This window comes from Nestor notabilis, unplaced genomic scaffold, assembly GCF_000696875.1.
Source record: "Nestor notabilis isolate BGI_N333 unplaced genomic scaffold, ASM69687v1 scaffold16754, whole genome shotgun sequence".
In the NCBI taxonomy this organism is placed as follows: domain Eukaryota; kingdom Metazoa; phylum Chordata; class Aves; order Psittaciformes; family Psittacidae; genus Nestor; species Nestor notabilis.
In genome coordinates, this window is record NW_009926263.1 from 445 (window position 1) to 14558 (window position 14114).

At 45.8% G+C, this 14114-nt stretch overlaps 1 protein-coding gene across 1 annotated transcript; it reads left to right on the plus strand.

Moving 5' to 3' along the window:
- Nucleotides 1–2194: 2194 nt before the first annotated feature.
- On the plus strand, nucleotides 2195–10765 carry FBXO47 (F-box protein 47; the record flags this gene model as incomplete). The annotated part of the gene is made up of 10 exons (XM_010013453.1): nucleotides 2195–2401; nucleotides 2766–2936; nucleotides 5377–5453; nucleotides 5987–6064; nucleotides 7057–7165; nucleotides 8019–8195; nucleotides 8281–8427; nucleotides 9034–9176; nucleotides 9549–9708; nucleotides 10644–10765. Coding segments are annotated over 10 exons (1391 nt in total), but the record flags the coding sequence as incomplete, so codon positions are not given.
- Between the last annotated feature and the right edge of the window lie 3349 nt (nucleotides 10766–14114).

Sequence of the window (14114 nt, forward strand, 5' to 3'; positions counted from 1 at the left end):
ATGATGTAGAGCCTTTAGTTGTAAGTAAAAGGCTGGGGGTTGTAAACTGCGTGTAGAGCAGGGGGCTACAAGTACAGACACAACCGCGCCGGGTCCTCGAGCTTTGTCATCCCTCGCTTGAACTCAAAACGTTTTTATTTGCGCTGAGGAGGAAACACCTAAAGAAATAAGGAGGAAAATTGAGCTAATATTCGAAGCAAATGGTTTTACGCTCTTCGTGAGGAAATGTTCCAAACCAATCTCCAAAGTAAACAACCTTTTGCAATAAATGTTTGCCAGACGCTAACACGGGGCTCGGGGAAATGTCGGGACATGAGTGCATCCATTAGCAGGAGTTTAGCGACTGCTTCAGGACAAGAAACATCGAGAGTTGGTGCTTTCTGCTTTGTAAACAAATTAGCTTATAGCAACAAATCAGTTGACCCTTCTTGGCTAATATTATGAGCTTAGTTTGTTAAATATTTAACGTTTACCTTTCAATTTCCAGCCGGGATTAAGCAGTTCTCTAAACAAGTGATATCCAGCAGCAGATGGAGATGCACAGACCATTGCCTTGCTCTGGCTGAACTCCCTAAGAAAGAAAACCCACGTTAAGTCAAAGAGGAAGCATATGGGAGCTTTCAGGAAAGTCTCTAAGCTTTGGCTTTGAGACTCACTGTTTGTACTCGTTTTTATTTACATTCTTTTTATCTAGCTCGTCTCTAAATTCAAATAGTGGGAGTCAATTCAACTTCAGTCAGATTGAACAGGAACAGACTGGAATTGGCTGAGTTCTTCTGAAAGCCTCCCTTGTGGCAAAGTGGTTTTTTCCTTCCATGTAACACAATTGCAGACCCAAGGTAAGATGCCATAAATCCTCCCAGTACAGCCCTGCTGAGGACAGGAGGAAAAGGGAGGAAAAGAAAGTAGCACAGGACTGTAACTTTATGTCTGAAGTATGAATCTGAAATATGTATCAGATTTAGCCCATCTTGAACACATTTTAGTGGTTATAAACAGGAGCGGAGCTGCTTTGTGTAATGTGCCCAAGGAATTCCAGTTGCCTTCAATCCATAGTTGTGCGTATACATTTCCGACTGACTTCAGCCTTTGCTTTTAGAAGATAAACATTTATTCCTATAAACCTATGTTTATGTATAAGTGGTTTCTTGATGGTTCCTAAAGGTGTTACACCAGTTTTCTGTCTCTTGCCTGAACAGTGCAAAAGCTTAATGAAACACTAATTTTAGGAGCGCTTACATTGGCCCACGAGCCTTGTGAAAGTTTAAGCTAGAAGCTTCCTTAGCTAGAATTATACCATACCCAAATGAAGAATGCTTCCAGTGAAGTATAACCTCCTGAAACGCACAATGCAAACTCTATCCAGCATGCAGGCACAAGTCAGCCAAACCCATTTGTAACACTTTTAATGAAATAGCCTGTATTCTTGCAGTTGTCAGTACAAACAGTGCTTCCATTGTGGATGTGGTCATTTTTGCCCAGTGGCACATTAGAGAGGTCTGGCTCTGCTGGCTTTCGTAATAAATATGAAGGATGTTTGGAAGTTGTTTTCTGTAATTTTTGTCTCAATTTTTAATCTTCCAAACAATGAGGTCTATTCTCCGAGTGTGTTTCCCACTGATGGTAACTGGGATGTTGCACTGCAGCTTGGATGGGTTCCAGTTCTGTTGCTGCCAGCTCTTGTAATTACACTGCAGCACTCATTCTCTGTGGTAATCTCCCTGGAGCCTCAGCTGCTGGAGTCAAGAAACTGTGTGAAAAATCTCTCTTAAAAAGAATAAGACTGGAGGTAACGTGGCACTAACTCTAACTGCTGCCTGACAAGGTGAGGTGGGCCTGTTAGAGGCTCAGAAACCAGCTGGTGTACCAAGCTAAGAGAACATTGTTAACCACTGCATCTCGTACCATCACAAGAGTTTCCTTTCAGAACTATTTTCCTATCTTCGTGATGTCCCACTCAAATGATGTCCCCCATGCTTTTATCTTCCCTTCCCTAAAATCAGCTGAATACTCTGTTCTCTGAGGCATGGAATTAGAACATCGTTTAGTAAATTAAATGTCGTTGCCCTAAACTAACCCAAATCCTATGCGTATGACCAGTTTTTCACCGTGTCTACAATGCAGCCATTTCCTCCTAGGTTTGGGGCCAGTATTTTCCTTCTCTGATAGCAGGACTTCCATGTTTTCTCTCCAGGTTCTATTGATGGGACTGACAGGACCATGACATCCACCACAGGGACCAGCTACACCTCGATTCCTAGCCAGAAATACAGACGCAGCACCCGTCGCTCCAGACAGCGCTGCAACACCTCGGACACAGATACCCAATCTCTGTCAACGCTTGGCTATTTTCAAACACTTCCACTCGAGATCTTTCAAATGGTATTGAATTATCTTTCAGGTGAGAATCTGATAAGAAAAGCCTCATTTCCAGTGACTGAAGGTTACCACAAAAGTTTCCCATTTAGAGAAAGCCATTCTTATTTAAAGTGGTTTGGCTTTTACCTGGTTGAAGCCATTTTATGTGAGCTATTGTCTGAATTTTCAGCTTTTATGCATCAAGAACCAAACGACCAAAAATTTAAATGATAATGAAAAATTATTTGGAGTGGGTTTTGTCTGTTATGTGTGAAAAGTATCCCTTAGGTCTTGGTATATACAAGATAAATCTTATATCTTGGCCTGGTTTTGAGGAAGATAAAGTTATTGACTAGCCTTTTTCTTGCTGTGAAGAGTTACAGGTATACTGGGTTTTGCCTTTTCAGTGAAGGATATCAGCGTGCTGAGCATGGTGTCGAAAACCATGAGCAACCACCTTATGAATTACATCTCAACCCCAGCAGGAAACCGAAGGCTCTTACTGCGAGACTTCCATAACCTTGAGCCACCTGGCAAGGGAGAAGGATCCTATATTTTAGAGCACTACAAATCTCTAGGTGATCCTTTAATGCAAATGGTAACAATTAGAGAACTGAGCTCGCTTAAAAGGTTTCTTCTGTTCTCTGCATTGATCAGGAAAATGCTGAAGATGTGGCCCAAATCATTTGTGCAGCTCCCTCTGAAAGTGAAGTTCCTCCCAGTGCCAAATAGCCTGTTCCATTAACTGGCTGGGGGAGGTGGGAGGAATTACCTGAAATGATTCCAAACCCTCTTAGTTATGGAAAAAATAATGTATGTTCTGCCTCCTCTGTGTTGGGCTGGTTTTTTTTCCCCCTTATTAAATGGCAAGCAGGGGTTGGGCAGAGGATCAGCTCTCAGTAGTAGGTGTTGCCAAATATAGACTGTTTGGCCACTAGCACTGGAAACTGCAGCAGGAACCCAGGCTCCCAGGCCCCACACTGCCTGAAGGAAGGAATGTGGCTGCTCCGGCTGCCTTCCTGGTGCACTCTGGAGTAGCTCACATTCCTCAGTGTGGGAAATGCAGCCGCAGCACTTAAACCCAGCCTAACTCTAAAGTGACCAAGGACAGTTGCCATCGGGAAGACTGCTTGACAGTCTCCTTGAGATGGATTGCAGAGCACATTCCGCTTCTTAGGAAAGAAGTATGCTCGTCACAAAAATGTTCTCTCAGTTGTCAGTGATTACAGTTCTCCTTGGCAGCTCTGGCTCAGAGTTCAGAGACAAATGGGCATGAAGAACACATTTTCCTCTCGCTCTTAGCTTAAGGGCAGTGTGAAAATGTCTGTGCTTTTGCTGTCAGGGTGTCCTGAGTGCTAACCAAGCTCTTTCTGGGTGAAAAGATTCCCATGTTCTTTGTTCCAGCTGCTCAGACCTCTTGTGGCATGGCTAGTAGAAACCTAGGTCAGAATAACCTGGCTTCTGTGGTAAGGAGGAATGTTGTGCAGCCTCAAATCCAAACCCATTTGCTTTTGAACTTTCCTGTTAATAAACTCATTGATTCTAATTCATTCTAAGGCATTCTATCAGAGAAACAAGTGAAATTAAGACATGATTTGATCCACATCTATTTACTGTTACCTCTCTGATGGTTTATTTGACAGAGAAATAAAATGATGCCATGGTTAGATGTGAAATTTTAAGTACAGTTTGAACTTAAGACATTAAATAAAAGCATACAGAAGGTAAAGGGAACACTGTTAAAGTCATATAGACCAAAGACCTCCTATTGTAAGCAATCCTTGTAGGTTTTGAGGTATCTTAAAGTAATCTTAGTGGTTTATTTTTAAAATGAAGGCTGAAAACCTGCAATTCTTTAAAAAAACCCCTAAAGATAAATGTCAAAATTAGTTTGACACACACAAAATGGCAACTTGTTCTTTGAATGTAGGCGTGAACACTAGTAGTGAACCAATGTCATACTCAAAACATAAAGATCATTGGCAGTATCTGTGTCATCAGTGGAAGGCTCAAGAGCAAATCCAGGAGCAGCACCTTGTGCTCAACCCTTTCACCCACCAGAATTCCCCCTGCTGATGCCTGTCAGGGACATGTCTCCAAAGCCTATTATAGTCCATAGCAAATTGACTTGATTGAGCTTTGGACCATGTCATGGGCTGGTGAATAAATGATGTGTGTCACACAGGAATGCTCACACCCTGCTAAATAAAGAAAGCCACTTTAGAGCCACACTGAATGCAGAAAGTACTTTTTGACATTGGACAAGTTGTGTGTTATTTGGGAGACTGACAATTCAGACAAAAAAAGCTTCCCCCTTTTTTAACTCCCCCAGAAAAGCACATGCTTTTCTGTGGATTTCTTGATTAATTAACAAACTGTATGTATATATGTATATAATTCTGGTAAAGGGCTTTGCAGAGCAAGCTGTTAACCCCTTTTCTATCAGTAGTGTAGAAAAAGCTGCTTCCCAAACAGCTGTTCCACACTATAATGAACTCCAGACTTGGACATCCTAAACACAGACCATTTCAGCCCTGTAGAGGAAAAAGAATTCTACCTCTTAGCTGTGTTTTACATTAACACAGTTTAGAATCTTTTCCTTTTAGAGCATGTGGCTATCTCAAAAACAGTTTGGGAAGCTTGTCTTTCCATGATGGAAGGGGAAAACAGCATTCCCCAAGGAACTGTTAGAAGTGCAACGAGTAACATTCATTTCCAGTATTTTTAACAGCTGTAATAGAGTCATGTTTATAGGGTTCCAACTGTGGCTAACAGGGACTTTACAACAACACAATAAACAAGTTATGGCCTAGGAAGCCCTGACAACATTTCTCTAGTAAAAGATACCCCTGCTACAAGAGCCTGCACCTCTTCTCCAAAGCACAAATTACTCTTTGTGCTGCTCTTGTTGCCTCACAGCAAATTTTCTTGATGGTGTGTGGATACTTCTGCTCATTCAGGAACATCTCTGCTGTGTGCCTGTACTCACAGGCATGTACGTGTTTGTTCTGCTCACAGGATTGTTGCTTAAAAGATGCACGCTCCTCCTGCCTACAAAAGAGAGGCTGAAGTACATACACAAGGTTCTCTCAGGAGTAAGTTCATGTTCCTTTCACTACTGTTACTAATTGCCCCTTCCACTTACACCACCATTTCTATAAAGCACTTACTAGTTGAATTATGCCTTTTACTGTCCCTTTGCTGGAGTTTATTACTACCATGTAATGAACTTACTGATTTGAAATCAGGCTCTTTTTAACAACAAGAGAAAAGCCTAAGCCAGCCTGGAGCAAGGCTGTTCTGCAGAGATTTCGTATTCCAAGAGCAGCTTCCCTTCACTTTGTGGACTACTAGAAATGTTGCAGTGGAAGAGCACAGCTTTTCACAGCAATGTCACTCTCCTAGAGATGGGGTTGCTCATCTCAGAGATCATTTGCACACCCATTTGACCACAGTTTTGGACTTAAGGCTAAGCCTTGACATAGGGACTATAACTTGTTTCCTTATACGATAAGGGAGTCCTCTGAATCTCTTGAATCAGCATTGATGTCCACAGGTAGCACAGACACTTTTCAATCACAGGAATTAGCTCCTAGCCAGATAAATCACAAATGTTTTGCACTTCCAGGTTTCCTGCTTCAAACTTACTGGTTGTCCAAATCCTCTGCATTGTTTAGGATTACAGTGCTATGGGGTATTTTTACAGGTACAGTATCTTTATGGAGAAAAGGCAAGTATCCTAAGTAGAAAAGAAAATTGAGGTAGTTTTCTAAGTTAATCTGTGTTTTTGGAAGCTATTTAGAAGTTTAAGATGGTTTTGAGCTTCGGGGTGTAGGGGGAAGGTGTTTATTCACACAGTTCCGTGAATTTCCTTTCTGGTTGTTAAAGTTGCTGATTTGACTTGAGAATTCCTTGGTCTGGATTTCACTACCAACCAGTCTGCATCTTGATTAGCCATTTATTATCTAGGATGACATGGGAGAAGGGGAGCATTTGATTACACAGCTTCAAATTCACAGCTCAAGAGGCTTATTTACTGTAATGACTACTGTGATTGCAAAGATGCAGTAAAACACTCCAGGTTGGACTTTTTGAACACTACTTGAGATGTTTGATAGTGAAGTGCTGGAATTAACATAGTGGAGGCTTTACTGGAGAGTAACTTCAAACCAAAATACAGAAAGAAGTTCCCTTTTAGAAGAACAGGCACTCTGAGCCCATTTAAAAAGCATTTCAGTCTTAGGAATTTATGTTTACAGGTGTTCTCTACCTATGCAGCATGAAAGGATTGGATAATACAAAACCCTGTATTATCTTTCTGTGGTTAAGAGCTACAGATAATTATTTGGGCTGGGACATTTGTCTTTGTAGCAAATCCCTTTCTGTACTTTTCCACATAAAGTTCCAGACTAAGATCTTGGCCCTGAATGTGGGACACCATTAACAGCTTTGGATTCTGGGCTACACTAAGCTTAAGCACAACCTCTGCCATAATGCACAGCCCCTCTACAGCAGATAATGGTTTCCCTTTGCTCATCAGGGTGCAGGAACCACACTCCAGGTATGACACCTTCCCTCCCTGTTCTTCTGAGAAGCTGCAGGCCAGATTGTATTGATCTAATAGGAGAAATTGCACTGTGATCAAAATCTAGGGCTCAGGCTCTTCATTTTTACCCCTCTCTGTTTTGTACTCTTCAGATCCTAACGGCAGGCTGGGATGAACTGGAGTGTCACCGGGTTTTTAACTTCCTCTGGGAGCTGAGCAATTTAGCCCGTAAAGTACAGACAGTTGTGAGCAGCAAACCAGGTAATCATCAAAGCAGACAAAAGTCCTACCAAATCGAAACGTGCTGTCAAGGAAAAGGCAGAAAATGGAGCTCCATTACTGCAAACAAAGTGTGTCTAGAATTGAGACTGCTTTAACTCTGCTGAGCCTTGTAGCACCAGCCCTTCCCTGACTCTGAGAGTTCTACTAGGCAGAAAGTGGGCATTTGAAAGCAAATATTTGACCTTCACATAGATGGGTACAGCTATTTTTTGCTCACCGACAGCAAAGATAAATGCTTTTGTCTTTCACACCTGTCCTGAAGAAAAGAGAATTGTCTTGAGAGGCGTTTGGGTGTTTTGAATCATTCCATTATCAAACCAATGCATAAGTGAACAGGAACATGGACTTGAACCTTTCTGACTGTTCACCAGTGCCAGTGAAATCAACGGGAAAGGAACCAACACAGGAATAAAGGGAATCAGTAAAAAGCCAGGTTTAGTGTTTCTGAAACACAACAGTGATGTGGCCCATGCCTCTCAAGAAATTCTCCTGTTACCCAGCACAGGACTGGGTGTTTCTGTGGGACACCCTATCCACAGCCACGCACACCCCTTCCTCCTGTTTCCACTTACTGATGCCAAAACCCAGAAACCAAAAACCAGCTGAGAGCCCTTCACTCCATACATGAGTTGCTGCAGAAAGGTGCCACAGGCTGCACCAACAGATTCTATGGCCTGACTTAGGGCAACGTACCCAAAAGAGCCAGAATTCTATTCAATCCCCCTAGATGCTCTGGGGCAGCTTTAAGAAAATCCTTCTTTACCTATTAAAGAAGTGATCATCTGTATCACACGAGGCTTATTGCATTGATAATACCCTTCTTTTGGCCCAGGAAGTGCCCAGAAGCTGGAGCTGAGGATCAGGTTGTACTGTCGCAGGGTCTTGTTGAACCACTGGATTCATCGCAGTGACTCTGCCTTCTGGCTGACCCGGATTTTGAAGCCATGGCCCATGGTTAACCAAGCTCGCCTGCTGTACATCATCTTTGGGCCAGTGTCCTCTCTTGATGGCGAGTAGTGTGGGGGGGGTTCATTTGCAGAGTTTCTTTAATTACTTGGTCACTTACCAGCAGTTGTGGTTCATATATTGCGCAGGACACGTGGTTTGGCAGAAAATGATAGAAGGACCAACAGATGAGGCCAGCCTGAAAGGTCTAGCAGAGGCCATTAAACTGCTGTATGATACAGAAGCTAAGGAATGGACAACAGACGATGTCATCAGTCTTGTGGATGAGCTGTCAGGTGTGGTTTTGCCTTTATCGTTAATCCATAGGATTATACACTCAGGGCCTAAAATCTGGCAGTGGGCGTGTTTCCAGCACACGGCTGCCTTGGGAAGCTGATTGTGATATTCCTCACAGTAGCTGCAGCATGACTGGAAAAGTCATTACACATGGAAGCCAGGCAGTAGCTGGGGAGGAGAGAAACCCAGCACTGCTGACAAATCCAGGCTCTTTCCCCATTATGGAGTGTTTTAAGAACCCATGAAGACCTTTTAAAATTCAAGTCTTGTCTAGCCATTAGTGAGGAAACATTGTCCAAGCTGAGTAAACTGAAAACATAATGGTTGTTCAGCCAAAATCTACTGAACAGTGTTAACAGCTACACTGACAGTTAGTTTGGGGTGAGGTTGTATCATGGAAGCTATTGTGAAGAGCTCTAACAGCCCTGCTGGTAGGAATTGCTTCTGTGACTTCCTCGCTGCAACTGCATTCCAGAGGGTATCCCCTCCAACTCCTGGTTAACTATCAAAGCCAATGAGTCACAGGTTCATGTCTTCCAGAGCACTCCTTGTGGTGCTCCTTTCTTTTGTTCAAAGCTGGCTGTAATGCTCTCTGGTTCCTGCAGTGGTTCCCAGGGAGTGGCTCATGGAGAACAACGCTCGGCTGCTCATTCTGAGTGGAAACGACATTTGCTTCACGTTCATGGCCAGTAAAGCTGTGAACAGGCGAGTGGACGAGTTAGCCAGGCTCATGATCTTCCTGGCCTTGGTGAGTGCCCCCGAACAGAGCACCCTCAGGCCTTTTGTCCCTTGAATCCCAGATTTGCTCTCTCAGACTTGAAAACTGTTGCCCCATCTTTTCCTCCGTACCAGGAGTAAGTCCTGGCAGAGGCTTGGGAACTCTTTCACCCTCTGGTCCCTCTGCAGCTACTCTGCAAAGCCTGGCCTTGAGGAGAAGTACCACTGGCAAAAAGTGGAGCAATTCCACCACCTCTATGTCCTGGTAACAACCCCTCAATTTCCAGGCCACGGCTACAACCCTGCATTAGCATCAACACTTAATTCTAACATTTAATCTTGCCTTCTGTAGATTTCTTCTCACCATACAAGGTGTGTTTCTAATGTTCCCCGTGTCCATCAGGTCTGTGAGAAGGACCTGTACCGCATGGACTGGGCAGTAAAAATGATGCAGAAGGTCTGCAAAGTTTTCAGCACTCCAGGGGAGAGAAACAACTTCCTGCAGTGTCTGGAGAACGTCTTTGCTCTCCTGATCATGGACATGCTGCAGGCAGTGCTGTCTGGTAAGCACTGAGCAGGGCAGGGAGCAACACAGCCAGCGTGGCACCATATCCCAGCCTCCTTCCTCCCTCACCACCAGAGCAATCTGGGGTGCCTCAAGTGTTTTGGTATCATGAAATCAAGTGCCATAATTGATCATAAGTGTCAATACTTAGAAAGGTTGACAAGAAACCTGGAGAGGGGCTTTGGACAAGGGATGGAGGGACAGGACAAGGGGAATGGCTTTAACCTGCCAGAGGGGAGATTGAGATGAGCTCTTGGGCAGAAGCTCTTCCCTGTGAGGGTGCTGAGGCGCTGGCACAGGGTGCCCAGAGAAGCTGTGGCTGCCCCATCCCTGGCAGTGTTCAAGGCCAGGTTGGACACAGGGGCTTGGAGCAACCTGCTCTAGTGGAAGGTGTCCCTGCCCAGGGCAGGTGCTTGGAGCTGGAGGAGCTTTGAGGTCCCTCCCAACCCAAACCAGTCTGGGATTCTATGATAATTGGGAGGGACATTTATTTTAACCAGTCTGTCTTGCCTGAGAGATTCCCAGTGCCGTGGACAGTGGCAGCAACACTCTGTTAAAGCAAGTCCCATCAAGCGCTGGGCCCAGGATCCTTCTGGGCTGAGCCTAAACCCAGGCTCTGAGCAGTTGCTCCCTGCGCCACAGCTTGTGAGCCTCCATGAAGCCTCCATACTGCTGATGGTGTCAAGCTGGAGAGATGAAGACCCTGCTCCTGTGTCTTAACACACAATTGTTCTTGTCCATCTCCGGACAAGCTGGTGAGGGAATTTTGGAGAGTCTCCCATGTGCTTCCTCAGCTGTGCTGCCATCAGGTGCAGTAGGTGATGCCTTGGACATCTAAGCAGAGGCTGCTGAAAACACGCAGCGAGTAGGTCTTAGCTTCAAAGAAGTCATTTCCTTTCACTAATCCTTTCTAACTGCTTTGCTTTGCTCTAGTAGTGGATCGTGACGAAGAGGACAGCAGCTTCTTGAACTTGTTTCACCTTGTAAACGCACAAGCGAACTTCCATAAGGAAATCCTGTACCTGAGCATGGTCAGCAGCAGCAGCTCTGCCTGATGCTCCAGGGGGACAGACTCTTCCCAAATCCTGCCGGGGTTTTCCACAGCATTGGTTTTTTTCCCCCTAAGCATTTTTCAAAGCAGTGTTCAATTATTCCTTAATCTTCCATTCCTGTAAGAGCTGGAGTGGGAGCGGGAGGGGCCAGTGGATCACATCAGCACAGGGGAATGAGCTCATGGAGCTGCTGGGACCTCGCAGTGAGTTCTGGGCCTTTGGCTGCTCTGTGGCGGTGCTGAGGAAGCTGGTGGGGCCTCTCCTTTGGGAACATACTCTGCGTTCTTTTCCCACTGTGCATGTTTGCATACCCAATAAAAATGACACAGTTTCCGTGTTTGAGGGGCACACACAAATTGGAGAATGTTATCTTAGTTCAGAACCAAAAGTATTTGGATCTTTTCATTTGGCTTTCCCTAGGGAAGTAGAGGAGAACAAGGCAGATGTAAGTAGAGAAGCACAGCTACGCTGAAGAGGTTTCTCTCACTAACTCCTAATCCTGTGACAGGAGCACTCTGTGTATTCCATGTTCCACTTTAGCAGAAAGAGGTGATTCCTGAAAGCCATTTCACTGCTTTGATCAAGCAAAGCAATTTCCACCCCCTTCAGACCACAGGCACCTTCTGAGCATACACCAAGAAACTTCAGATCCCTCTCCCTGCCTTGTGTGAGAAGGGTTGTTGTAGGACTTAGCTGAGTTGAAGGTACATGTTAAACCCACGTAGGGTAAGATCCCTGTTTCATTAAAGTAGATGAATGTTTGCTCCTTAGGAAAGGTTTTGGTTCTCTGCTATATTGCCTTCAAAGCCATGTGACACACAATAAAGAGCACTTACTTTACTCCGTGTTGTTTACAACGTGGCTGTTTTCTTCAGATGATTAAAGAGCCTCTTCTCCCCCCAAACGTTTCTGTGTTCTTCCAGGACCAGATTTTAGCTGCAAGGACCCACGTTTAGCTCTGGAAGGGCTTTGGAAGGTGACAGCCGACTGATGGCAGCTGCCCCCCCTTGATTTCATCAGTGAGGAGCTGACAACAGCCTGTCACCGTTCACTCCGAGCCTGCACGTTAAAGATCCTTCAACGTGTTGAATACACCGTTACAGACAGGACCTGACTCCATTAAGGAGTGAGGATGGGAGACGTATTTGCTGAGGATCCTTGCAGCGTGCCGGTAGATGGCAGAGGTGAAACCTTTCCTGGGAGGAGTGTCTGCAGAATCGCTTCCAACATCCCTTTTTCCTTGCTCTTGGAAGGTGAGTAAGAGCACACTGCAGGACTACAACTGCGCTGCAACTACGTGTAACTGGTTCTGAAGTGAGCCAAAAGCAAGACTCTTTGTCCAAGAGCTCGTCAGTGAACTGAGTGCCTCCAAAGTGATCCCTAAGGAGCTCAAGCTACCAGGAGCAAACACTCGTGGCACACACAGGGAGATACAGCCGAGGAGCCGCTGTGTTGGAATGCTACAGCCTGGATCATTCACGCTCTAGATAAAGGGATCACGATGGCAATAAATGACAGCCTGTCGCAGGGGATGCCCTTGTGCCAGCACAGCAGCACAGCAGCAGTTCTTTGATCCACTGGCAGCAGCCGTGGGGTGAAGCCCCAGTGGTGCTGAAGCTGCCAGTTGTGAATTATTGATGGTGTTGTTAATTATCATTAGCTGCTCTTTCCCTTACACACACCCCAGCTCAGCGCCGCCCTTGGCTTCTGCGGCGTTCATACGTACACCAGCATTGCCACCAGAGGAGGACCAAAGCTCAGCCCCACGCCAGTGGGACTCCCCAAACCACTTGTGTTTGAACTGGGAATGCACCAGCCTTGAAGCCAGTATCACCAGCATCACCCCCGCATCTGATTGAACACCTCTGGGCTAACGGAACCCCTGGACCCAGAAGAACTTGGAGAAGAAAATGCTGCCAAATCTGAACTGCTGCCGTGGGGAGCTGAAACCCTCCCAGGATGAGAAGCAAAATTCCCTCTGTGCCAGTATGGAGCCCTGGATCCCATCTGCTGCAGCCACTTCTCCTGCCTGGTGGTTTCCATCTCTCTGCACTTCACCCTCCAGCACGGAGCTGGCTGGTTTGGGACATGGAGGAAGGGATTGTTCCACCCTGTGGTGGGTGTGGAAGGCCCGTGGAGGGGAGAGGAGTGCTCAGAGTAAGAGAAAATGACTGTTGCTGGTCTCACACTCAGCTGAGTTTCCATTCCATGCATTCCTCCTTACTCACTCTCTCTTAATCACTGCAGATGTTGACATCAGATACAGGCTCACGGAGGGAGGTTAGTGAGAACATGACTTATGCTTCAAGAAATTCCTCCCAGAGTATTTCAAGCTTCTCATTTTCGACTATATTTGGTGGTGGAGTGAGGAGAAGCTTTTCCACATCTCCAGGGCTCGGCTCTCTGCACACCAAGGACACGCTTGGGACCACAGTCACCAACGTGGGGGTTTCTCTCGGGAGCTTTACTAACAGGAAATTGCCGTGTCAAGCGCTCAGCTGGCAGCACTAACCACATCCAGCATTCCCAGGCTCTGAAATCCCTCTGCTTCCTGCAGACACCAGCTTCTGAAGGTCCTACTGACCACTTCGGTGCCTGCACACCCCTGTTCTACCTGGATCCCGTTTGCTTGCACCCCCTGGTGCAGGAGTTAACTAATGGTTAACCACGAGCAGCTTTTCCCAGCACAGACGTTTTAGGTGTTTATGGCTTAACAACAAAATAATCCCAGGGGAGACCAGGGATTATTTTGTCTTTGAGGAGGATGAAACTTCCAGTCTGAGAACAGGATAGTGTGTGACTGACTGTAGGGGCAGGGATTTTGTAAAAGGGCAGGAAAAAGCTCCTAAAAGGACAGGAAAATTCCTCCTGCTGCCCCAAAACACCTTCTCAGACCTCTCCTCACAGGGAGAACTGAAGCTCTGAGACATTCTTTCCATCCCATAGGAATTTCCATCCTATTAAAAATGTTCCTTTTTGCTATGGTGAGATTATCTAAGAGAGGAGCTGGGGGGGACGGACGGACAGTGCCCGGCTCAGGGATGCTCCAGCCCATGCAGGAGGACACGCTTGGCATCGGCCACCTTCTCTCCCTCGTCTCATTCCTCTTTATTTCATTTCCTTCAACATTTTACAGTTCTCATTTAAAAACAGAAGGACTTTTCTAAAAGTAACCCCTTGGAAGCGCTCATCCCAAGGGAAGCCACGCAGGGAGGGGGAGCAGGACCTTCCACATCCCTCGGGATGCTGTGTCCATCACCGGGAACATCCCATATCTCAGCCGCAGGATGTCCCCTTGCTCCCACCACCCCATTCCCCTCCTTCATCTCTCCGATTGCTCGCAGAAGGGTTA